This window comes from Cannabis sativa, chromosome X (genome assembly GCF_029168945.1).
Source record: "Cannabis sativa cultivar Pink pepper isolate KNU-18-1 chromosome X, ASM2916894v1, whole genome shotgun sequence".
NCBI classification, from domain to species: domain Eukaryota; kingdom Viridiplantae; phylum Streptophyta; class Magnoliopsida; order Rosales; family Cannabaceae; genus Cannabis; species Cannabis sativa.
In genome coordinates this window covers 16,381,411-16,409,113 of record NC_083610.1, presented here as the reverse complement: position 1 = coordinate 16,409,113, position 27,703 = coordinate 16,381,411, and the positions used below count along the sequence as shown (strand labels likewise).

The 27,703-nt window shown below is 32.6% G+C and overlaps 2 protein-coding genes across 5 annotated transcripts; one reads left to right on the top strand and one right to left on the bottom strand.

The window, feature by feature from the left end:
• Positions 1-1,331: 1,331 nt before the first annotated feature.
• On the top strand, positions 1,332-3,056 carry LOC115702987 (methyl-CpG-binding domain-containing protein 4). Of its 2 annotated transcripts, none has more exons than XM_030630464.2 (2): positions 1,332-1,506; positions 2,373-3,056. In XM_030630464.2, the coding sequence occupies exons 1-2, from the start codon at positions 1,471-1,473 to the stop codon at positions 2,892-2,894; spliced, it is 558 nt and encodes a 185-aa protein (XP_030486324.2). In that variant the 5' UTR covers positions 1,332-1,470; the 3' UTR covers positions 2,895-3,056. The 2 variants fall into 2 exon arrangements, with proteins under 2 accessions (XP_030486324.2, XP_030486331.2); XM_030630471.2 differs by having other exon boundaries at positions 1,351-1,506; positions 2,376-3,056.
• A 3,154-nt stretch (positions 3,057-6,210) lies between these two features.
• LOC115703041 (piezo-type mechanosensitive ion channel homolog) lies at positions 6,211-23,753 on the bottom strand. Of its 3 annotated transcripts, none has more exons than XM_030630525.2 (21): positions 23,089-23,753; positions 22,497-22,577; positions 21,742-21,895; positions 21,491-21,645; positions 21,166-21,322; positions 20,890-21,076; positions 19,854-19,969; positions 18,808-18,892; positions 18,144-18,359; positions 17,873-18,053; positions 17,441-17,569; positions 17,087-17,260; positions 16,710-16,943; positions 14,639-16,177; positions 10,799-13,281; positions 9,977-10,369; positions 9,458-9,616; positions 7,753-8,280; positions 7,314-7,452; positions 7,081-7,225; positions 6,211-6,681 (listed from the first exon to the last, which is right to left on the bottom strand). In XM_030630525.2, exons 1-21 carry the CDS (start codon positions 23,135-23,137, stop codon positions 6,546-6,548), a joined length of 7,440 nt encoding a protein of 2,479 aa, XP_030486385.2. In that variant the 5' UTR covers positions 23,138-23,753; the 3' UTR covers positions 6,211-6,545. The 3 variants fall into 3 exon arrangements, with proteins under 3 accessions (XP_030486385.2, XP_030486395.2, XP_060963139.1); XM_030630535.2 differs by having other exon boundaries at positions 17,876-18,053; positions 23,089-23,752; XM_061107156.1 differs by lacking the exons at positions 21,166-21,322; positions 21,491-21,645; positions 21,742-21,895; positions 22,497-22,577; positions 23,089-23,753 and having other exon boundaries at positions 19,854-20,002; positions 20,890-21,007.
• Positions 23,754-27,703: the final 3,950 nt, after the last annotated feature.

Here is a 27,703-nt window from a genome sequence, read left to right as displayed (position 1 = left end):
TTAAATTTTTTATATGAATGTTTTTTCAAGAATAATGATGCTACACGAAAAGAGGCAAATAAATATCTATATAATATAATAATTTATTGTCAGGTTTAAATTTGATTATAGATTTGTTACTATTATATTTAAAAAAAAAAAAACCTAATAAATTTTATTTTTAAGTTTAATCACTTTTTATAATTAAAAACTTATTATTATTTTTTTGTTTTTAATAATTTTTTAAGCATTTTTTTAAAATTAATATGAAATTGACTAATAAAAAATAACACGTGACAATATAACAAGTCCAATCAAAATTAAGACTGATAGTGTAACATAAGTTTCAAAAATGTAATTTTACCGACTTAATTTGTAAAAAGAAATAGTATACATAAGTGTATAAACTCAAATTAATTTATGATGTAAATACTCTTAAAATAAAAAATACATTTTTTTTTAACTTTTAAGATCTTTTTTGTGTAGTTAGAAGAAAAAAAAAACTCTTTTTTATAAATACAAAACTTTGTCAAATAATACCAGTAAAGATTGAGCTAAAATAGCGCATTAAGAAAATATGCGTCACATATATGTTTATGGAAGTTTTTTTTTTCTTTAAAGGAACATTAATATTTAGTTAATTCCCATTTGTTTAAAAAAGAAAGAAAGAAAGAAAGCAAAATATCAAATTTAACATTTTTTAAAGCTAATTTAATAAAAAGATTTGTTAAAAAACATCAAAGTTTTTAAAATAAACAAAGAAAAAAAAGCATGAAGAACTAAATTATATGTTGGCTAATTAGGATTTTTACCCTTGAATTTTGATATGTATTAAATCATGTCTATTGAACTTTTAAGATCGTTAAAAATGTCCCTGAACTATTGAGATTGTTGGATTTAAGGACTTTTGTCTAATTTTAGTAAAAAAAATCTAACATGGATGAAAGTTCAGGGGGGTATGATTTAGTACGTTCGAAAAACATGATTTGGTAGATATCAAAGTATAAGGAGCATGATTTATACATAAACAATCAGTAAAATAGTTAAATTGAATAAAATTAAGAAAAATCCTCAAATCTAACAATCTCAATAGTTCAGTGAGAATTTTTAATACTCAAAAAAGAGAAATAATTTACTACATATTAAAGTATGTTAAAGTTTAGAGGGTAAAAATTCTAATGAGCTGTTCTTTCTTTTTTTTAAAAAAAAAAATAATAATAATAATAAATAAATAATACCAAATCATAAATTATAAAATTGACAGTATCAACTTTCTAATAGGATTATTTGATAAGTACATATTTTTTTTTTCATTATATAAATGAAATAAAATAAAAATAGAAACTCATACTTTGTTTACGCGTGTAAGCTCCAAATTTTGACTATATATAGGTTTGGTTATCATACGTTATTTCCTAATGTTCTCTCTCTCTGTCTCTCTTCTCTTTCTCTGAGAAGCCGTATCAGAACATAACGAAACAAACACAGGCCATGGATGTACAAGATACCCCTAAAACATCCTCAAAGGTACGAACAAAACATAGTTAGATCTGGTTCCATTTCTCACTTTTTTTTCCCACTTTCCCATTTCAATTTTCTTTCTGATAAAGTAGTTTTCTTCAGATTTGCAACTGCTTCATACGATTTGGAAAAACTCTTTTCATTGTTTTCTTTTTTCATTCGGGCTCTTTAGAAAGATTGATTACTGAAATTTTGTTTATTTTTCATTGGGTTCTTATTAATTGCAGATGACATCGCTTTGAAATATTGTATTGATACCCTTTTGGCCCTTATCATGAATTGATGTCTTTGGTTGTGTGGATTGTTAATATATGATTCTTAAGACAAACTAATCTTACTGTACATTATAGCTATGAAAACACATCAAAGGTTTGATAGGGTTGAATGATGTTAATGAGGAAATAAAGATTTGGTGTTGTTTTTTCCCTTTTTTCTTTTTTGTCTTTGGTGTTGTTAGTGAGTAAATAAAGATTTGGGTTGAATCTAGTCATATTCTTGCCAAAAAATTAAATCAAACACTCCTCTTGTTGCCATTTCGAGCAGCAATATTGTTCATGTGTTTATGTTTGATAGGATATTGCTCAAACCGATTTCATGTGTGTACATCAATTGTGTGTTGACAACACAGTACATGTGTTTATTTTTAATTGTGTATTGCTCTAACTGTAATCAATTGAATCAGAGCAATATACAATCAAAAATAAACACCCCAACTCAAAATTCCATGGAGTTGAGGAGAATAGGTTGTTTTAAGGTTAGATGCATCTGCTTTTGTGTCTATGGTTGTCTCGTTTGAGTTAGTCATGAAATTGTTTTTGTTGTTTGACATGATGATTCTGAAACTCACTTCTCAATTTGATAATTCTGATTAGAAGAGATCACGGCCGGCATTTCAAAGCTCGGTAAGTGTATATGCTGCGCAATGTGACAATTGCCGGAAATGGAGAGTGGTTAGCTCACAAGAAGAGTTTGAAGAAATCAGAAGCAAAATCGAAGAGGAACCATTCATTTGCAGCAGAAAACCCCAAGTTACTTGTGATGACCCTGCTGATATAGAGTATGATGCCACAAGAACATGGGTTATTGACAAACCTAACCTTCCAAAAACACCAACTGGTTTCAGGAGAAGTTTAGTGCTTAGAAGAGACTACTCCAAAATCGATGTTTACTACATTACTCCCTTGGGTAAGAAAGTGAGAACTAAGAACGAAGTAGCAGCTTTTCTCAAGGCGAATCCTGCTTATGAAGGTACTGTTTCTCCTGAAGAATTTTCCTTTACAATACCAAAGATAATGGAAGACACAATTCCTGATGATATTCTTCTTAAGAAGAGCTCAGAGAGTGGTAGTAACAAAAAGAAGCTTAAGACAATGAGAACAGAAGGTCAAGAGTGAGTCCAAGTTTAGGTGAAATGAACTTAATTTGGGTGGCATTGTGTTGTGATTTTCTTTATTCTTTTCTTTCTTGCTTACAATAAGAAACTAGCAATAGAACAAATTCAGTAGATTGAAAAAACCAAAATATACCAAAATATATAGTCCAACTTTTTCCATCCATAACATGTTACTATCGATACTTATAGAATGTGTTGAAACTTGTAACAACAAATTTTGAGAGGAAAGAGTCAGATGCTGACATACAATATCATAAATATTTCATGCCACTGTGGTAGCCTCCACACAAGATTACAATTTTGTTTTTAAGGTTCTACTACACATTCTAAATAGTTTTAAACTAAAAATATGTTATAAAAAAGCTTCATTTAAAACGATGTGCTAGAAAATAATGTGCGACTTAGTGTACATATCGAAAAAGAAATAGAAATACCAAAATATATCTACGAAATCATCTCAAATGGACATTTGAGTAAAAAGTTATCTTTACCAAAGTGTTTTAAGTTTTTATGAAATTACTGATGACATTTTTTTTCGTTTAAAAAGTCTTATTTTCATAGGATTGCTGCTACAAATTTATTTATTTATTTTTACATACAATCAATTTTTTATGATGGTAATTAAGTTTCATGACACTGTCATTAAATCATTGGCTTTAGTGTTAGAAACTCTTAAGCAATTTCAGTACAAAAAATAAAATAATTACATGAATTATCAATAATATACGGTACAAGACACATGGAAGCTTGTGTTTGAGACTGAACACTATATTTAGCCTAACATAACAACACCATAGAGGTTTAACAAAAAAGCAGCAGAACCAAAGTACATAACATAACAGTTGTGATAATCAAACCCAAATACCAACTGTGATAACTCAAATCACTTGATGAGTGTCATCACTTGATTTTACATTGAGCTTTTTCAACTCTATGTAGGACTGACCGCAGCCCATAATCATCACCGGATATGTAAATTATTGACAGTGTAGCTCCTACTACTACAAAATTAGTCTTTTCCATCGGTTTAAAACTATCTTTTATACTATTTTCTCCAATTTTTAAAACAGTTTGCTATGTGTGTGTTATAAATACAAAACTTAAAATGATGGCTTATAATTATTGGAAAAGATCACTTTAAATGACGGTTAATAACTGTCGGGAAAAGTCACATAGTTTATAATGTTGAGAAAAATATTTGCCAGACAGTAACAGACGGAAAACATCATTTTAAATGACAATTTATAATTATTGTAAAAATTACTTTAAATGACGGCTAATAACTGAGTGAAATAGTTCTTTTCTATGTAAAAAATTTATATAAGAGCTCGTTTGGTATGTCGTATTGCATTGTATTGTATTGTGTTAGATTGTGTTAGATTGTATTGTATTGTATTGTATTGTATTAGTATTATTTAATACAATACTATGTTTGGTATTGACTTGTATTAATATATTATATTGTATTGTATTGTATTAGTATTATTTAATCCGGGTCCTGGGTCTGGGTCTTGAGTCGGGGTTCGGGTCCCAGTCCCGGGTCTGGGTCGGGGTTCGGGTCTAGGTCCGGGTTCGGGTCCGGGTCCGGGTTCGGGTCGGATTCCGGGTCCGAGTCCGGGTTAAGGTCTCGAGTCCGAGTTCAGGTTCGAGTCCGGGTCCGGGTCCGAGTCTAGGTCCGGGTCGGGGTACGACTCGAAGTCGGGGTTGGGGTCGGAGTTTGGGTCCGTGTCCAGGTTCGAGGTCCAGGTCCAGGATCAAGGATCAGGTCCGGGTCCGGGTCTGGGTCTAGGAGCCGGGGTCCAGGTCCGAGTCTGGGTCCCAGGTCCGGATTAGAGATTGGTGTTGACCCCAAATCCTTTGTAAATATTATAATACAAGCTAATACGGACCATTTGTTATGTATTAAATAATACAACATACACTGTATTAAAAATTTTGGTCGTAATAATTAATACAATACATTGCTTTATCCAAACATAGTGTTATTTATTATTCAATATAATACGACCATTATACGGCATACCAAACGAGTCCTAAATTTACAAAAATCAAAATACATCTGGCATAAAAATATTTATTTTCATTTTGCCCAATTTTATATGACAATAATGAGAATAACTACAAACAAAATAAATTTGAAAATTATTCTCATTAACACTAAGTTAAAATAAAATATAAAAATAATATCTCAAGGTTCTTCTAGTGTGTATGATATTGATTCTAATCACGTATGTGGATAGACATGTAGTAAATGTGTTGTGTATAATTCGATTATGCATGACTGGATCGATATGTAATAAACATCTTTCATTAACGTGTCGTTTACCATGAAAGAGTTATTCATATCACAACAATGATCATTAGTAGATCAGTCAGAATTCTGAGTATACATGAACTCATGTTTGTATTCATTAAATTCTTTGATTCACTCGTTAAAATTTCTCAGAAAAGATGATTCTTACTATTTAATAACATGAGTGGCTGGGAACATGTTATACAATAGTTGAATCTAAGTTTTCCTATAGCGAATCAAATATTAGTTTCCTTATAGTGTTAATTCTAGGAGTGCTAACAGTTAGATTCAAATTTATAATAAGTTATAGATTAACTGTTCACATTAAATTAATGGAACATAAGGAGTAAATAGATAATTAGAAGGGTAAAACGGTAATTTTAACCAACTCTAATTATAAACTAATAATTGAAAGGTGAACTACTTATATTGATTATATCAATGGACTACAAGTAAAAATTCTGTAAATATAATTCTATATTATTAAAAAGTGTAATTCCATATTTATAGTGGAGTAATAATGGAATTAATAAACCAGATTATTCTATTAATGAAAGCAATAAAGTATTATTGGAGCTTCAAAATATAGGTCTATGGTCCCCAACTCACCTCTATACAAGTATAGGGAAAAATTTTATTTGATGAATAAATTTGAGTAAGAATTTATTTCTCATAATTTTGAAAGGCAAAATAGTAATTTGTGAAATTATTATTTTGAACAATTATGACAACTATGAATTGTATAATTAATAGTATTTAACTATTTAATTTAATCAGATACTATATTAATTTTTTTTTGAAAAAAAAAAACAAAATGTATTTTGAAGATAATTTTCTGTCATTGTAAACAAATATAGCATAACCACAAAAATGGGGTAACCTGTTACTAGAATTTGAAAAAATAAAAAACAGATATGGATTCACAATAGAATTGAAATTGATTAAACCTAATCAAACAGATGATTTGAGTTACTTTGCCATCTATCATCAAAACAACAAAATTGGAGTGAGAGAAGACGTAATAGCTCATCAGATCAAACCAACATTTTGGTTGGTACAGTCTGAAATTTTATATATGTACATAATTTTTTCCTATTACTAAAAAATTAAAATAGGAATACACTTTGTGGTTATGTACATAAACTAAAAATAATAATAATAATAATTGAATAATTATCATCTCAAAAACAATGTGAGGTGAGCAGATTATCAACAATACTAACACCTGAAAGTTAATGGAACTTTTTCATAACTTTGGTCCCATCTTTCTTTCTTCTTTCGTTGTACAGTGCTTTGGTTTGTTTCTATAATGTGTCAAGTTAAAGGTGTGTAGCCTATATAGTTGTGTTGTATGTAAATCTAGTCAGCTTTGGTGTACTCGAGCAGCATGTGGGGTGACCTGTATATTTTGACCAGTGTCCAGTAAAGGACCTCTTCAACCCCAAGCTCATCCTCTGCTCTTGCTGCATATATGTCCTCACATATGGCCAGCAACCTACCACACAAACAAAAATGTTAAAGATTGATGGTTTGAAATCGGAGGGCATAGTACTAGAAAAGCAGTGAATATAATCATTTGTATTGATGGTTTTAAATAGGATACTAATTTTTTTAATCTCTGTGTAAATCACAGAATTTGAAAATGGGGTTTTGCCCAAGGATTGTAGAGTTGAGTGAAAGGAAATTTTCAAGGAAACGCCTACCAGATAGGTGATTAAGATTAAGAACAGAACTTTCCAGCTATTTGTTTATTCTTTGGGTTAATAAAGAAGAATTCAGAGTTGATAAAGTTTCCATAAGAAGAAAGAAACACATTTTTCAGACTTAATTTTTGTACGTGAATGCATGCTACTATGTTGTTAGCAAGGGTTAAAGAAAAGAACTGCTGTATTACCTATCGCATGAAGGAAGATTCTCATATGGGATTCTCATTCGCAAGTCAGAGCATTGAAGTCTGATAAAGCGTCCTACTGCAAGAACAAATGTTATGTAGAGACCCCAGATGCTGAACTTGCTTAGAGTATCGCCAAGAATACCAGCTGAAATGTTATCAATAATGTGTTAAAAGAGAATAAATATTATTAGACCAATCCAAGCATAAACATAAGATGTTATAGTGAAACTTACTTGGCGGTGTTTCTTCAGATACTACAATCGCTGTCGGTCCTGCCACACCTCCACAGCCTTTAAAAGCAGTGGTATCATGAAAAGACCACCATTCATAGTTTGCATGATTCATAACAAGGTTCCCACTTACAGAATTATTCTGTAAAATACCACTATATATCAGTTCTTTAATGAAAAATATGCTTAATTATGATAAAAATCCAATATTATCATAGAACTTCAAATTAAATCAATTTTTTGTGCAAACCAAAGATTCTTACAGTTTTTATCTAATATTCTTTTTACCAAGTAGTTCTTTTATATCATTAATGTCATTCATATTATGAAATATCACCAACTGCTTTTACAAAATTCATTTTACATCAAACAAAGTAGATGTGAAGCTCAATAAACTTAAGATAAAGCAAATGATGAAAGGTAGTTTCTATGCATAACCAACCTCTAATTCCAAGAGTCTGATGTCACCAGAGCCAGTGACACGAAAGAATCTTGGATAGACATTATTTATCGTAAAGCTGTTCAAAGAGCCATTGAGAACTTTTTGAACATCTGTTCGTTCTGGAAGATTAGGTTCATCAACAATCCATGTATTTCTCACCACTTCCTTGCCTTTTGGTCTGTCCCTAGATAGTACCCAAGTAAAAGTTATCTTCATGTTATCATCCATGCCAATGTCCCAGTCAAGGGACTGAATGAATTTATTTTGAACCACATCAGGGATTAGCCATCTTGTATTTGAATCAGCTTGGCAACAGATTAACTGGATATCATTCTTATTATATGAAGACAAATAATCAATAGTATCCCGGTCTAGATTAACATCATAATTGAGCTTATCCCACTGGAGCGTTTCACAAAGGGTGGTTTCATACAATGTCAACCTTCCAATCATTGTCTGGATATCAACCTGAACGCTAGCATCTTTAATGGGATTAGCCATGTTTGTTGGGTTGCCACTGCTATACATCTGAATGAGAAAACAACATACATTTTAGTGCTTAAGCCTAATTCATAATTCGTTAAAACAACATATATTATGTTGGAGGTTAACTTCCAATTATTTTCCAGAAATAATTATTCCATTCCATTGCTCTTATAATACAGGCTTTGCTCACCCACACACCCAAAAAAAATAATAAAAAAAAAAAAAAAAGAAAGGCAAAAATAGCAAAAGGAAAAGAGCTTTACAAATATGATGGAATATTGGCCCAAAAGTGCATAAAGCTAACACGATAGGAACAAAAGAAAAAACAGATGGAGAGCTTTGTGATAGAGTTGATATAATTTTGAAAATAAGTGTCAAAGTATAAAGACAGCAAGTACATAAGCAAGTCAAGAAATTAATACCAACAGAAAACAGATGAACCAAGGAATTTTCATGCGTTTAAGGTGTTCTCTCTATCCACATTAGGTTCTGTCACTTCTCACCATCCTAATTAGAGGCTACACCTTTTTCTGTTTCTAAATGGCACAGCATGATAACCAATATAAGAAATTAATACCAACAGAAAAGTGATTTCTGTTTTGTTATTAATTGTAAAACCATGGTTTTCCTCCACCACAAGTGAAGCTTTTAATATATGACGGGGAGGATCCTGTCTAAGACAAAAGGATCTCTTCTCTTTTTCAAAAAAAAAAAGTGTTTTCTTTATTGTTCTATACTCTTGCAATATTACATCTGTCTTTTTCAGAGGATACATTGTATTAGAGGGATTAATCTGCATTTATCTAGGGAGTCTATTTCAGCTTTATATGCAGTAACTTATGATTATATTAATAGACCTTTGTTACTACAGTTTTCCTTTGCTATAAGTAAGGTTTCTCAATAAACTTGGGAAGAGGTCACAGTCTAAGACAAGTGACCTCTGTCTCACTTCCGAAAAAACTAAAATAAATGAATAATAACAATTGCTAATGTTTTATTTTAGGGGTGCGAACTTCCCAGAACGTCATCCATCTTAGTACTACTCTCACGCTTAACTGCTAATTGCCAGTGTCTTTTATAAGCCTAATTATGTATAAGAAAAGCACTACCTTAGCAAATAGTTTGGTTTCTAATGCCAGAAAACTTATAAGAAAGTGGTAAGAATGTCATCAAATTAATAAAGTTCTTCAGTCACTAGTCCATATCAGAAATTACATACCAGCATGGGAGCCCAGATAACACACATTAAGATGAAAAACAGGCATATCCCATTGCAACATTTGGTCATTTTGGTTTGCTTTTCTCCATGTTTGTGCTGTGCTCTATTCAAGACTGCATCACATTTGACAAGGTACAAGCTTGCGTGTATGTCCTCCAGCTAATTAAACAATGAGTCAGTTTCCGAAAAAAAAAAAACTACTAACTTTACTAAAAAGTGTAATGAGTAACCACAACAAATAAGGGCAGGCATAAATAATGGCCAAATAAGTAATCTATCGTTGGTGGCATGAAAAAAACTACTAGCCTGATAAAAGTAAATACCACAGACCATAGGGTGCTAGGTGCAAAGGCAAGTACAGACTACAATTAGAAAGGCCTCAGAAATTAATGTATTATTTATACATGCCAGTATGTTTCAGAGTATCAAGATGGAGTAGCTCTAATGCTAAGATCATAAAAATACAGTATAGTACCAGCAATCAAGAGAATACAAAAGTTGAAAATTTCATGTACTTACTTTCAGCCAGTCATACATAGTCAAAGATGTCGTTGTGCAAGACCAGTCAAGCACACACCGCAGTTCATAGAGGAAGGGAAGAGCACGATATAGCCGATAACCCAAGTAATTGATTTGTGAAATTTCACTAGTCAAAAACTGCTGATACAGAGTGCTTTTGTGAGGAATTCCATATCGAATTTGGACAGCTTGCAATGCTAAAGAAACAGCTTTTGCGAGATATATAGCACGAAGTGCAAATCCACCTGCATGTTCTGAAGACTCCATGTTCCAGGCATACTCTGTAACTGAATACGTGAAGAGGATGAGGTTGAAAAGATAGAAAATAACTTTTGCAGTGGCAAATGAGCAGAGGTAGATTATGCGATCGAGCACAATCAAGAAGAAGATAATCTGCATGAAAATAAATAAATAGAAATTGTAATGCCCTTGTATAATTTGCATACAAGAATCTTAACATGTCATTCACTCTACATACTACTTTATGGTAACATAACATTTACACACTACAATAACACTAAACAAGCCAGAGAGATGAGTGTTTGGTGGTAATGATGAGACTTAGAGTTTATGTTTAATGTGCGTAGCATTATTCTAGCCTCTTATACTCAATGCAAACTTCAAGGAATTCAGCTTTAAACTTAAATGAGAGAAATTGGAAAAAGATATCAAAGAAGAACCCATTCGATCAGAGATTTAATGTACATAAAAGAACAAATTTTCAGCTGCAGAAATGGTCAGGTTTGTATGAATATAAGTTCTAAATTTGACTCCAACGTATTTTTCCGTAAGTATAATAGATAAGAGGAAAATTCAACTAACCATCAAGACAAATACAAACTCCTTAGGAAACTGATCTTCAAGCTGATACACATCGAGAAATTCACTGTTGTTCTTTATAACGGATTGGTATAAAATGGCAACTAAGAAGAATACGCTCAGATCTGCACCAAATACATAGGCATACAGATCAATTTCTCTTTGGCCTCCTCCGATTACAGAGACTATAGAAAATGGGAATCCCATTTCTGTAAGAAGCCCAGTACTCTGTGCTTCAAGAATCTCCTTTGCCACATCAGCTGCCGGAGTAAGTGATTTGTACCATTCTGCTGAAGCACACTCTGTCAAAGGAGAGGCATATACCACTTCAAGAACAACCAAGGCCACGTTTGGATTTTCTTGACTTCTTTCAATGCTTTGCACATGAACTCTACTAGCGAAAGGGCAAAGATTACGATTTTCTTCCTTACATTTCTCATTATGGATGGTTCTAAGCAATTGATTAATCCCAGATTCAATTCTTTCTGGCTGAATACCATCTTCTGGCCATAAGTGCACATCCATAGACACCTGGACAAAGTAAGGAGGTGATTCTGCACCATGCGTTAGAGATGCCCAGTAATTATACATGCTCCTTAATATTAATTTCAGGCTATTTTTCCCCATGAGCATGACCTCCATTGCCCTGTCAGTCCAACGAGAAGTTATAGAAACATTTTTTCCAGAAACAGTACTCTTAAAGTGTGAAAATGACATCCATTCACCGTCTTTTACAGTGATAGAACTCTGTATTAGGGTAAACAAGTAAACAAGAAAGAGAGGCAGCGAACTGATAACGAAGGACGGCATGATTTTATGTTCAGGAAATCCCAATTCACGCAGAAGGCCCAAATCAAACTTAAACCCACAGTGCTGAATTATAATCTGGTACAAGTACTGAAGCAAAATATAAATTTCTGTGTATATTAGCATAATTCTCCAGAAGATATAACTTGGACCAGTATTCACACATAATGCATACAAGAACAGAGCTGCCAGATACACCATAGAAAGCAAACTGAAGTTCCACAAGAAGACAATTAAAAAGCAACAATAACACACTATGTCATTATTGGATCGCATTTGGGACCAGATGTATCGAAAGATCCTTCCCAATTGAAGACTTGTGGCATCAGAACTTGTATCAGACTGAAGGGAAGATGAACGGCCCAAAGACATATACTTTTTTTTCTGGCTCTCCATTTCATCATATAACCCATCCTCAGAAGACGAATGGCCATTCAGATCAGATTCTTCCTGTGTGATATTCAAGAAATTTGCAAGGTTATTGACTGCCTGATTTCCTATTGATTGTACTTGGGAAACTCCATCACCGATAAGTTGTACTGCTGATACTAGTGGGTTTTCCTTTGCCTGGTTTCTATTTTTGTCTTTGTATTCTACATCCGAAAAAGGCTTACCAGTGAAATTTTCTTCAACTTCAGAAATTTCACAATGAGGAGGCTCTACCGAATGTTTCATAGACTCATCTTCTGTTGAAATTTCCATGTCCTGAGCAACAGGAGATTCTTGAAATTCAAACGGGTATACCAAATCCTTTTCAATTGTCTGCTGCTTTTTCAAGGCAATGCTCTCTCTAATAGGGGTCTCCGCATCCTTTTCAAAAGTAAGAGAAGTTGACCTCCTTCTTAGGCCTTCACTTTTAGGAGAAGCACAACCATTTGCCGTTGTGTTCGTGCTATGAAGTTGGACTTGCAGATTGAGCATCTCAGATTTTATCTTTTCCACTTGCAGATTACGCTGGTGTTTCATCTCCTCAGCTTCACGAATATGACATAACTGTGCAGTTTTCCATGCTGCTTTCTTTTCTTGCTCATGGACAATGGCACCAATTTGCTCTGCTTCCAGATATCGAGACACGTAATCAAACTCTGGGGAGGAGAACATATACGATTGAAGAGATACCAGCATAAATATAATAATTTCAACAAGAGCTGATCTCGCAGTAATCCGAAAGCCATAAGCATATTTATAGAGCCCAATCATTTCGTATATGTAATCACCAGTTTCACACTTCCCTGCACCACTGAATTCCCCTATAAATGGAGACTGGTATGCAAGTGAGAGAACAATAACAGCAAAGTTATATATACGCAAGAATTTGAACATCTTGTTTCTCTTCTTTAATATTTCAAGCCTCATTCGGAAGAAAACAAGAGCAAATGCAAGATAACCAAGGTGCAGGATGTCATATTCAAGGGTTCCAGTAATCAATACCAAAATAAGAACAAGATCTAATAGATGGCAATAGAAGTAAAGCCTCAGGTAGTCCAGGAAGGTCCACATGCTCTTAGTTTCAAAAGAGAGATCTCTCCAAATAAATGTATTTTTCTGTTGAGACATCATTTGCCTATAGGTTGATGACTCTGAGAAGCTGGAGGCACGATCAGCGCGAAGTTTAAAACAAGCAAGCATAAATACAATAAAATAGTTGATTAAGACTCGGGGATCATCAACAATTAATCCTACAACAAAAAGTGAATACAATTCTCAAATCAGTGAATATGAATAAGGAGTGTAACTACAATAACAAACAAAGACAATGGAAGATATAAAAATAAAATGAAGATTACAAGGTGATATAAAAGATCCATCTGAGATTCTTTAAGCAGATGAGCACAATATTACTCTAAGACAACAAAAACTCTCAGGTAGTTAAAATAATAACAAATAATTAACTAAAGCATAAGAAACAAAACTTTTGTTGATTGAAGAAAGAACTGAAAAAAAAAAAAAGAGAGGGGAAGTAATTCTCACAAAGAAAGATACTAAATTTTAGCAGAAACCAATTATTTTTTCATCCAAGAGTACTTAAAAAAAGACAAATTATTAGTACAGGCATTTTCACATATCCAGAAACTTTTATCAAATATAGAAACAAAAATAAAATCCAGAATGGACAGCAAATAAACTAACTAATTAGTTTCTGTAGTACTTAAATTTCGTCTAAAATTGAAGTTCCAAGAAGAAAAATTGACCAGTGATTTTTTTTTTTTTGCTGAACAAGAAAAGGGCACTATTAGCATTAGACAATGAATTTAATCTTGGAAACAAAGATGCCAATTCATCTTATGAGAATTTTTAATTTTCACTACACTGCTTTTCTCAATGTTTACTTTCAAACCAGACACATCAAGAAATATATTTAGAACATGCAGCCAGCCCAAATAAATTTTTCTTTAAAGCATTGAGGAAAACCAAAGTGTTGTCTGCGAATTGCAAATGTACATTAACACATAATCTCAGCCTATTCTAAAACCCTCTACCACTCTCTCTTTGCTCAGTCAACCAATCCGCCAAAGAAATCTATTACTAAAGCTTAAATTATGAACTACATATGCAAGCTGTAAACCAACCACTTAGGCAAAAGAAATAAGCTTAAAGTGACACCTCTACCAGAGTCTAATTTGTAATCCCTACTTTGTAATTATACTAAGTTATCAATAAAGTTTTAAAAAGTATTAATTCTTCCACTTTTTTTTTTTTTGTAGATCTGTTTTATGGTTTTTAGTGTTAGATGCATGGCATATTTGTGGGACTTGCTTTATAAATGTGAGGAAGATGCACTCGAAATAGCAATTATTACAGTTGCTATCACATAGAAAAATAAGACAAATTTTCCTCCTTAAGTCACTATTAACCCCCCTCGATTTATGCCACATAAATTTTTTCGTGTTACAAAAACTATGTGAAGCATTTCAACTACAGGTGATACCCTATTCTATAACACTTCGTCTAATCATTGGAAGAATCAATAATTCAAGGAAAAAAAAAACTTGTCTTAAAAAATAAGTAAATAATAACATGGGAATTGAGTATTACCTAACCAACAATATTTGCAATATCTGAAATGTAGGTTTGAACTTCTCCAGCAGTCATGGCAGCATACACTAGTCTCTGTAGGTTGATTTGAAGATAAAGTTCTCTTCCAAATGGCAAAGTACTCAAGGATAAGAATCGAAGCAAATACAAAGACAAATACACGCCATAATTTACGTATAACACTCCTATTAGAAAGAACACAAGCAACCAGCAATACGATGTATAGCATAGAGATGACATTCAACAAAGCAAAGCTTGCAAGAAGCAATGCAATCATGTTTATCTCAAGACCAAAGAGATTAAACATATTCTCTAACCAAAATTTTAAATATATTTTTAAAAGAATCTTTTGTGCTTCAAATCTTTCCTTTCTCAAGGATAGTATTCGCTTCTTGTTCCACTTATGACTTTCACTGGTGCTTCCCCAAATGTAGCCAAATGAGTATCTTCTGCTGCCACTACCCTCGGAGCTCCGTGCTTTAGAGGACACATTATTAGGTGATTCAGACAAACCAGAGGAAAATGGCCATGGAATGCTTGTCACACGAACTTGTTCTGCAGGCAATCCTCCAGAATCCAATGCGGTATTTTCCTCACCAGAAATGGAAACACTACTGATACCATCTTCTCCTGAAAGAAACAATGGACAAGGTTCTTCCCACTTCCCTTTATTCAAAATACTAGCAGGCATATTGTCCAGCCAACGGAAAACATTATATTGAAGGGTACATGCAGCAATAACCAGCACTTTTCCTCTCAAGCCTGATTCTAGACCCCAGAAACCATGCTTAAATACACGAAAACCCAAAAATATAGACAGATTTGAGTGCCTTTGTCCAGGGAACATCCCCGCCAGGCTACCCCACATCTGAAAAAGATATTCAGCCGTTACTAGAAATCCTGTGTAAACCAAAAATGATTTGGGTGGGAAGCGTGAAGCCTTAGGTAAAGTTGAACAAAGGACAAGACCAAACAGATACAGAAGGCCAAATGCACTAATTGGTGATATAGATGCATAGAACAATGCCATAAGCAAAATCTTGTGGCTATGCCAAATGAAAAATCGTCGAACGAGCCCAAGTAATCCGAATTCCAACGTATCAGAATTATCCAACCTGTTATGCTTACTCTGTCTCCTCTCATAGCTATAAAGCTGCATGACAATCAAGATAGCAAGAGATTCCCAAACATTCTCCAATGATGAAGCGTCAATGTTATAGCCTAGGTAGAAATTAAGGTCTATAAATCTAGACAACCAAACCTCAAAGCTGGGAAAGCTGCTCAAGCTATATATAAAGATAAACACCATGATTGCATATGCTTTTAATGGAAACCAAAGGCGTCTTTTTGTTCTCTCAACTAGTTGTCTTCCGATTATCCAAACAAGGAGGAGGAATATGTACCCAAATGATATATAATTAGGCCTAACAAGGTACACTGTGAGAAGAATAGTCAGAAAGGCAATGTAGGTTCCAAATGATCGGTACACTGAGAGAAACTTCTGCCCAATTGCACCGAGGAATGATGCTATTCTTCTTTCTAGAAGAAAATTAAATAACTGCTTGTTAGTGTAATAGTAGCAACAAAAATAAGACAGTAGCAGAAACTCAGATATAATTATACTAGCTGTCTACAATTTTTCAGTTTAGTAAATAAGCACATATTAATTAATCAATTTTACAAAAGTTCCTTTAGTAAACAGCATCATTCTCTAAACTTATCCTATATGCAAGTTGGGACCTTTTTTCAGCTTTATATAATCGTCTGCAAGATGTCACGTGACTTTCAACTTGAGGATGAGGATGTTATAGTTATAAGTCATATCATCCCAACAACAAAAAGCTTAAGGTATAAGGCTATCAAGGGTTCATTTAAGTGTTCTTTACCAAAAATAACCATATTTAATTCATCCCAGAGTATGTAGGAGATAGTTATAAAGGCAGAATAAGTGATCAGCAGATTTTGCTCTCTTGAATCTCTGAGCCCAATAATTTATTATAATATGCTAATTTGACATCTTAATTAAACTATAATTTGTAGAGAAGCATTAAGCCAAATATGAAAACTATACCGTATGAAGGATTATCACGTGTATGTACAGTGGTAGGTGAGGCATACACTGACAACAATACAGATTTGTTCAGGCCAGCTTTTAAAATACTAAATCCAATAGGAGGGCTTGAGGTATTCTGCACTATTGCCGAGAAAGAAAATAGCATATCAAAACCATGATTGTGAACTGCACAGAAGCAACCGAGTAAAGCTATTTCCAAAAAATCCCACGAACTTTCAGGTTTCAAGAGACCTGCGGCGGTAGGGAAAAAAAAAGTTGTGTAAGTTATTTTCAGCTTTTCTTTCTTTGTGCAGTCTGACATTAAAGAACATTCATATACATAAAGACACTGTTTGTGTAAGAACATTCATATAATTTTTCAAAGTAAGTCATACCTAACTGTGAGAGGACTTCCATACTTAAAGAACCTTTTTGTTCTAAAGTACTCGAGATCAAATTAATCTGAAGAATGTATAACAGTGCAAAGTGAGCCTCGCATAAAAGAATCAAACACTGGCGAATCCTTCCACTGATGTTGTGGCTCAAGAGATATATTAAAAAGAAGATCACTGAAACAAGGTTCAAAAGAACATAAAATAATAAGCAAACTGGAATAAACTTTAAATCATATTATAAGTACGGATTCAAAGTGATGTACTATAGTATATAAAAACAAAATGAATAGCCAAGAGGAGCTATGGCCTAGTATAGTTTACAGCAAAGGTTATATAATCATGATAATAACATACAATATACAGCGTGGATAAAACCAGGCTTCAAGGCAATGAGAAATATCAGTGCCAGCATAATAGCACGAGAGCTTTTGCGAAGTCCCCATGCAATTGTGGCCACAATCAATACCTTGGTCTCTTCCTGCCCTGTTAATTTGTGCACACATAAAGTATTATATCAACACAAAAACATGATAAAAAGATTTGGCCAAACACAATGCATAATATTAACAAGGATTAAAAAAGGTATTGAAAACTTAAATGTCTAGCTATAATTCAAAAATGGAAAATATAATTAAATGAAACATTGACGTTCAAGGTAACAACAAGTAACAGCATATTATAATGATGAGTTTTCAAGCCTATACACAGCACTATTTTATACGTGAAAATCTAGCAAAAGATGCATAGCTGCTAATTATTTAAAAAATAATTGCTAATAAATACCACTACCTTCCACAACATTGTTATCATTCGAAGATCGCCTATCTTCATCAGACAAGTAGAGAAAAACTGAGTTGTTAACAAGATTACCCAGGGCGACCAATATTCCAAGACAAAATTGTGCAAGCAAAAAAAATCCAGGTACAGGATAATGCCACAAGCCAACCATTTCCCATATAGCCATGTCCTACACATGTATTAAAAAAAAAAAGTCTCAGTTTAAAATTGTGAGTATTTTCAATTAATAAACAGGAACTCATCTCAAAAGAGAGGATACCTTCCCCAGTTTTGAGTTCAATAATGTGAATGCCACATTGAAAACATATGTGCTGACGGCCCATAACAGAATGAAGACAAGAAGCAGCCCGTTCAACCGATGCAAATGGAACAATGACGGGAAGACATACAAGATGTAACCAACATATGCAAGTAAGCCGAATGCACATATACTTGCAAAATGAAAACTCCAAAAGGAAAGAGCAAACAAGGACACCTGCCAAATTCACACCAAATAATTCATATAGCAAATAATTAGTTCAAAATGCAAACAGAACTGCAAATCGTTAATTTATTCTGTTAATAAAAATCAATAGTTAGGGAATAAGCAAACAATGATTTACATCGTGCTTATACTAGTTAATGTAAGTATTCATTCCATAAAATGAACTTATTAAATCATAAATTGAGTTCAATACAGCATTAGACACAAAAACATATTGAAGATTTATCTTCATCTGACTAATAGGATCCCTAATGGTGACAAATGAAATTAATGACCTATACTGACAACTTTTGTTCTTATTTTTTTTTATAACAAAACCTCAAACTCATCGTATTAACAAATAAAAAAACATATACAACTTTTTTTTTCTTTTTGTAGCAATGAAAATACACATCAACCTTCGAATGGAAACAACAAAATGTTGCAAAAGAATATATACCGGAAAGCCGTACGTGAAAAAGTTGATGCTAAATATCCGAAAAACTGCTCCTCTCAAGAAAACATTAGTGTGCCTTCCACCAGATCTGCATAAAATCAGAATTATACAGTGAGCTTGTCTATTCTTTTAATTTGTTTATCTTACCAAAGAAAACGATACTTTGTATGAATAAAAAGGGTCAAGAGCAAGTTTAACTGTGGACAGCAAGAGCACAGTAAAACAAAACTACATCATAAAACCCCAATCCCACAATATACAAAAATAGAATCATATCCTTAATATCTTTTATATCAAATAGCCAAAAGCAATTTACATTTTTCTTCACTCTCCAGTTCCTCTGAAACCAGATGAACCAGTAAGTAGCTAAAACAGCCACCTACCACAGACTCTAACCCTCTTAATGGAGAAACCCAGACCCAAAATCAGCAGTGATTTAGAAGATATACCAAATAGAGATAAATTTAGAGAATAAGCCTAATGCAGCGAAGAGATGTAGACAAAATCTTAGCGAATATGTAAGTTTGAGCAAGAATAAACAAATTTACGTCATAAAAGACTATGAAACTACTTTAAGGAGACCAAATGGACAATTTATGAAGTCTTTGGTCGTAAAGGTACATAAGGATACCCAGAGTCTACATCCTTCTAACACAACCTCTAAATATCCCTACCTTCCTTCCACTAACTGAAGTATGTGATTTATGAGAAGTGGGAATTGAAGAAGAAGACACCTTAAGGAGAAAGTCTATATGTTTCTAAGGAAGGAACAACCAATTTAAAAACATCTAGACAATCTTTAATAACATCTATGTCATTGGCAATGTATTATGGATGAAAGATATTTACAAATGATCCCTGGAATTTGGCGTCTTAAGTTTATTGTTTACTTAATAACTTTTTTATTAGTTTACTTAGATTATGGTGTAACTACAAAATCTAGAATGCTCCACCAATAACCCGTGACAAGATTAGTCCAAAAAATAATACTAATAAAGCATGATGATCAAGACCAATAAACAAATAAATTAATCCAACTTCCAAAATACCTATGTTGACGAATAAAAAATGAATGCTTTGAAGGAAGAAGTTGCTCTGCCAAGTTACTTTCTCCCATAGACATAATGAAGTCCATTTCTTCCAAATCAGATTTGAGATAAGAGAGCTACAATTAGAGGGGGGAAATTCATCAAAAATCCTAAGAATACAAGAAAAAATAAGCATGCAAGCAGTTGACCAAGTGAAACGACTTTATTATTAATAATACATAGAAAAGGAAAATAAAAGGAAAAACACAAGAAAAACAAACATGTAGGCAAACAGATATAGTCAGGATCTAACATTACCTAACTTGGCAAGTGTTCATCAGATTGACTACTTTAGAGATAAATAAGATTTTCATCCCAAGTTATTGCTATATTCCTTTGCATTACTAGTGTACACATAATCAGGAAACCAAGCATAACAGGACCAAGTTTTAATCTCATCAGTCACCTCAACAAGAAACTAACCATTCCCAACTATGCTTCTTTATTTCATTAAAAACAAAGGTAACTACGAATCAAGCTTATAATGGGTGCAAGGAAATAAAATAAGATACGAAATAAGAAATGTGAAGGAAAATCTAGGCACTGGTACTGAATCCAAAAAATTTGAGAGCTGGGTCTCTCCTACAAGTGAATCAATCAAATTCCTCTTTAGCCAACTTCTTCTCTCAACCAGCTACTTGAATATTCCCTCAACCAGCCAACTAATAATTAGCTCTTTCAAGCACTCCAATCACACTGGCACTGCCATGTCACCAGGGCCTAGTTAGCAGTATTCTGTTTGAAATTCATTTGTTTCTATGCTAATTTTGTACAGTTTTGTGGGTGTTTGTAACTACGGCTTTCCTCCTCCGCAAGTGAGGGCTCTGCCTCTCAATATGTGGCCTTTGTCTCTTTTTCCAAAAAAAAAAATGAAATTGTTGTGAAAACACATCTATCGTCATAAAACTAGAACTCATAGAGAAAAAAATAAGAGCTATCAAGCAAACAAAATGGTAAAATTAAGCCTGCCAGAAAACAATATCCTAGCTAAACATACCGTGATATAAAAAATAACGAGAGAAAAGCTTGAACAAATTTCAGGCCACTCAGAATCTGCTGTAATCTTGAATAAACCAATGAAATCAGCTGACCAATTTAACAAGCTTGGAAACTTGACAGGCAGCTGATACACATATAATAAGAGGATGTTGAAGCCTGCATACAGTTGTAAAGGCCTCCACCACCTTAAAATATTAACAGAACAAATGTCAATTAAAAGAAAGAAGAAGAAAAAGAAAAATACAAAGTGAAGAGTAAAATCACAATAAATTACCTGAAAAGTCCTAGAAAATTGCTTGTCAAAGACCAATTCACAAGACCAACACAACTTCCAATGAAAAATGGTAGGGAAACCCATGAGGGATGGCTAATCCCCACAACCAGCTGAATTGCAGGCAATAGAAAGCAGGAAGCAACCCTAATATGAGAACCTTTGGTGTGGGAAAAAATAAAATGATTCCAAATTAAATTAATGGTTATGGAATAGGGGGAAAAAAAGTGATAACCACCAGCAACAAGGGGGTGACTAATATGATATTTGAAAGCATCACTTCACATATACATACAAAAGAAAGAAAAAAAAAAACCAACTTACAAACCTAAGTGTTCAATTGCTGACAAGAAATGACTCCAACAGGAATTACGCCTTGAAAACGAACCAAATTTGCTTCCATGCAAATCAAGCAATGCAACAACTACAGCTGAAAGCTGCACAGCTATAATATAAATCATTGGAGATTTCCATGATTGGATTCTGCAAATGCATGCAAAACAGGATGTGTAAATATTCCAAAACGTACTGAGGCATAATGGATTAATATAATATGTTAAGAGAAAACTATATTCTCACATCATGAATCCGACCAGCTTTCCCCAACAAGCATTTGCTATACTCCACTCATTTCCCTTAATAGTGCTAATAACAACATATATCACCTCAGAAAGAACAGCAAGTGATGAAAAAATGATGACGGGCCATAACAATAAGAACCTCCTTCGAAATCCTATAACAAACCAACACAAGGTTAGTAAGTAATGACAAAACTAACAGAATTGCTGCAAATAATATGGCACCAGCAGCCAATAAGTTCTACATAAATCAGACCTAAACCTTGATGCATAAGAAAGTATAAGCATGATAATAACTAATCCAAAAATTATCTATTCTCTAGAAAGGGAAAAAACAATGTAATAAACCATAGTAAAACAATAAGTTATAAAGCATTTCTTCAAATTAACAAGCAATTAAAAAATTCATACCAAAAGCCAGGGTCAAATTTAAGATGTGCAACTAGTGCCCTTGATAAAGATTCCATTAACATGACATTATAAGGTTATAAAATTATAAACCTAACCAGTTGCAATGACAGAGTCTTACGAAACAAATTCTCTTAAACGGAAACCCACACTCTTGTTAAGAAAAAAAGCAGCAACCTAATACGTTTACCCAATATTTCCATTCCCTATCATGAGAACGTACCTTTATCCTCAACCCGAACCACATAATAAAAACAGTATGGAAACGATTAAGAAGAAACGCTATAAAAGTATACGGTTGCATGTTATCATATGCAGATCATTCATGTTGGAAAATGCACAACTTACCAATTTTTCGAGCATTGAACTGAATGAGAAGAAAGGCTATCAAATCAACAAAAGAGATCAAGCTCCAGTTGATTAAAGCACCTAAATGAAATTTAAAAAAGAAAATGTTACAATCATAAGTTTATTTAATTAACAACGCATAACTACACCATATAATCAAACATAAACAAGAAAACTGAGATATGATAGACAGTCCAGAGTTTATCAAGTAAAAAAGATGCGGATCTCAAAAACAAACACTTTACACCAAAACCATAGCCAAATGCTACGTTGTAAAGCTATTGTCCATTTATGAAAAATCCAGCGCTAGAAAGTTTTAACGCCACCAACTTAAAATTAAACAAATCAATGAAAAGTAAAACGTATGTTCTGAACAAATAAAATCTAGCTCATTCATACTGAAATAGAAAACACAAGTCGTCAATTTATTGATCAAAGAACTTAGTTTACGCCTCTAAACAACAATGCACTATACTTCTACTCTAAATTTCCACTTCAGATGCCAACATTAACAAAATCAAAGAATGTTAATGTAAAATAGGAAACAAAATCGAAGTGCAATACTTTAAATAACAGGTGCAACAAAGGATACCTGTCAAAAGAAGCAGAGGCAATACGAAGCCACCCAGAAAACTCCCCATGAGCGGCCCTTTACGAGTTACGATCAACGCAGCTTGAAATCCACAATAATCATTATGTAAAATCACGCAATTCGGTTAATAGGTATTCATTTACAGCTAAAATTAAGAATAACCCATTTCCCAGAAACTCTAAATTACTTCCCAATTTCAACCCCAATTACGTAATCAGCTTCTTGGTCCATATAGAAGAAAACAACTATATCAATCAAAGTTCAAAAAACTGTATCGTTAGGAGGAAACAGTAATCTGTAATCTAACTACTAGTCAAAACTAAGAGTCACAAAGGTTGTCGTTGATATCAGAATAGATGAACACGAAAGTGTGGTTTGAATGAAATGAGATGAGATGAGGAAGAAAGCTAGAAGCTTTAAGAATGAATGAATGAATGAACGAATAATAAAATATGCATAGATATTATGACAGCAACTTCATTTTTGGTAAAAAAATATATATATTTTACATATTTAATTGAAAAGTGTGCTTGAGATTTGAAGCATTGAATTTCATTTTCAATTTTGAGTCTTGGGAGAGACGTTTGCAAATACACCGGCAAAAAACCTACGGTGACGTAAATGGTACAATTCGTTAAGTTGTCAAGTGTTTTAGATGTCTCATCGATACTAACGCCGTTTCCAATATATTTTCTATTTTTGAACTCTCTCTCGACGATCCCTCACTTTTTGGGGTTTTTTTTTTTTTTGTTTTTCTTTTTTAGAAAGGATTTGATTGGGATTTTTTTATATTGGAGTTTTACTTAACTCCAAAATTTATAAATGCATTAATTTTAATAATTTTTATTTTATTTCTAATATATATTTTTAATTATATTAGTTTTTGTCAAAAAAAAATTATATTAGTTTTTTTCTTCTTATTTATATTCTTTTAAAAAATTTACATATTAAATAAAACTAAATTATATTTTAAATACTATACTAAAAAATTAAAATCAATAATTATGTGAAATTTTATTAAAAAAATAATTATATATGATTTTAAAAAAATTAAAAAATCAAAATTAATATTAAAATTAATATAAAATAACAAGAATTTTTTTAAAAATATATATAATATTAAAAGTGATTTTCAATATTTATTTTAAGTTTAAATTTTTAAAAAAGATGTACTTATTATTTTATATTATTTTATAGTGTGTTAATTTAATTGGGTAATATAGATGATACAAAATATAATATTATTACTAGAATAGAAAAATAAATACGGGATTTTTAATGGTTTTTTTATTTAAAAATAAATAAATAAATAATAGATTTAATATTTTGGTATTTATTTGTCTACTTTCATTTATGACAAAAAAAGCCTGGTCCTACAATAAATTAACGGTGGAGAATTATTATTACATAAACGCAGTTAATTAAATTTAGTACATAGCAATCTAGATTTTTATATTTCCACCAAAAAAAATCTAGATTTTTATATTTTAGGAATATTAAGGACAAAATTATTTTAATAATTTGTTCAATAATCATTATGTTTTTGAATTTTTCAACTGGTTAAAAATAATTTTAAATTATTTATAGTGTTGTAAATTAGTCATTCTATCATAAAATGATAATGTGTCTGTGTTAGACTATTATCATGTTAACGCCTTTAATTTTATTTAATTTTTTTCAAACAGTAATTGACTTTTAGTTTAATAATTTTTTTAAAAAGTACTTTTATTTTTTATTTTTTATTTTAAATTACACACATGACACTTAAGGGGAAATAGTCTAAACAGTCACGTCATCATTATATTTGTTACTGTGTATTGAGATTTTTGGAAACTGATTAATTAGAGCTTAAGGAAAATATAGAACAATAAATAATAGACAAGTAATTTTTTACATGGTTAGGGCGTTAATAATCCATAATCCACGAGTCTGTTGTATTGACCTTGTCAGCGAGTGTTTAAGTATTACAAGTGTTTACAGTATGAATATAACTCTGTATTCCTTTTGTTTCTCTTGGAGAAAAAGAAAGCTCATAGGAATTTTTAACAAAGGTTTTGTAAGTAAAAATTGTTCACCTTTTACACATAAAAAATAGGGGTATTTATAGGCACATGTGTGGGTGAGGGCATACCCTTCACCCACCTAGGGTTTCGTACTCAAACACGTTACAATAGCTGATGTTACAACATGACAATCTGATCGTTGGTAGGTAAAGAGCCTCCTCATCGTCTGGTGCTCGGTTGTTGCAATCCAATTCGTGGGACTAAAGACACATGTCGGTGTCGCCCAAAGGTTTCACCTTGCAAAATTGGTGTCTAGACTAGCCATTAGAAAAAAAAAAAAAAAAAAAAAAAGGAGCTACAGAGCACGTACGCACATTACCAATGTTTGACGCAAGGGACAAAATTTAATTTGGTGTCAGAAAGTATGCAACCATCGCATGTGGCTCTGCATAGGACACACCTGAATAGGTTCTAAGAACATTTGGCTAAGGCTCTCCCCGACCAGACTAACCTGCTACCATCCTGGAGCACTCATAACTTCTGATCCTTCTTCATCGTAGTTTTACTAATGAGAATCTCAAAGTCCTTTCTCCCTTCACTAACAGAAAGGGCCTCCGGGTAGCTTCTGGTATATAACACCTTCTATGACACTGAGGGGCGGAGGGTATATACTAACCATGCATAATCTGACGTGGCACCCTTTCGCGATTGCCTTGTACACTTCATTTGGGAATACAGGTAACATTTACCCCCCAAGCTCCCAAGACTCATGAGTGTTGGGAGCTTGCAGCTTTCTCCTAGATGCTTGTCTAATTTTTCTAATTCGTTGACCAAGTGTTGGAATGTGAAAGAAGTCTTCTGCATTCCCTCGGGCATCTGAAGGGTTATCATGTTTTGTGGTATTGCTGTCAATTTGCTGAAGCGTGGTACCTACTTAGTGGAGTCGTGAGGCTCACGCTCTGAGTTTAAGCGCACTTCTCGTGGGAAGCGAGTGACAGTTGGAATTGAAAAGACACTAGGTTTCTGGTGTGTTGGAGATGCAGCCATGAAATGATGAGTAATAAATACTTTATTCTTTTTCTTAAGATGTATTAAATGAAAACCTTTCGAATCTTCAGTTGTTAGATGGGGTAGACTTGGATGGAATCAATCTAGACCGTTTATTTAAAAAATGTTTGAATTGTTGCCACCCATATAAATGAAAGTCTTGGCGATTAAAATCATTTTTTCTTCTCCACTTTAGCAGCAATCCTTCGCCTAGAGAACTCTCTCATACAACCTCCTCGCCCCTACTCATCTCTCTGAACCAAAACTTAGCCCCCTCTTCTCGACTTTGTTGTTGTGTTTCTTTGACGTCCATCACTTACCCAAACGATTAACTTATTGTTAGAGCAAGGCGTGTCCCTGTCACCAAGCATATAATTATAGTGAGACTAATAAATCTGGTGCACTGATAAATAGTGAGACTAAATATTTTTGAAGCATATAATTATAATTATTTTCTACTGTGATGATATTACTATAGTTGTGAATAACTATATATTCGGAATTTAATAGAACTTATATATTAAATATATAATTATGGAATATATATGTGAAAAAATATCTGATAAAGTTAAGATATGATTTCAGATCTTATCAATAGTAAATAATATTACATTGAAACTAGATTATATTTAGGGCATAAAATCTCGACACCCATAACACTTGTGGTAGTTCATCAACCCACCTTCCTTTGACTGGGTCGAGTTTCTTTTTAATAGAATCTTTTAGAATTTTATACTACTTGGCCATTTTCTTGTGGATGAACCACTGATGAGAAACTTTTAATAATTATTTTTCTCTTGCAAAACTCAGTAAATAAGTCACTATGAAATTGAGTCTCATCGTTTGATACTATCTTTTAGGGGTGTTCATCCGATCCAATCCGTACTTTTTTGGTCAAACAACATCCAATCCGCACTAAGTGCGGATTTCATATTTTGAATCCAATCCGATCCGCATAAGAGTTTAAATCCAATCCAATCCAATCCGCAATAGTGCGGATTGGATCGGTTATTTTGGATCGGTTATTTTGGATCGGTTATTTTTTTAATAATAAATTATTTAATATTTCATAGAAAAAAATTAAAAAAAAAAAACTATTGTTTCTTAATCTCTAATAATAATCTATTTCCATCTCTATTTATATACAAATTAAACCAATATACATATATATCAATATATATACTTATCTTTAGATTTACACTAAAATATATATATGTATCTAATTAGTAAAATAAATAAGCTAGTATATATATATTTAAACTTTATGTGTATGTGTCTATGTGAATAAGAATTATTTTTCTTGTGTTTTTTATTACAAAATAAATAAAATGCACCAACTCAATATATTACTAAAAAAGATTAAGAAATTAGAAATTTGTGTCTTTTTTTAATTAATATATATTACATATTATAATTTTTTAAAAATATATATAATTAAGTGCGGATTGGATTGGATCGGTTACTTTTTGAGGCCAAACAACATCCAATCCGCACAAGTGCGGATTTTAGATTTTTCAATCCAATCCAATCCGCACAAGTGCGGATATCCGCATTTTGCGGATTAG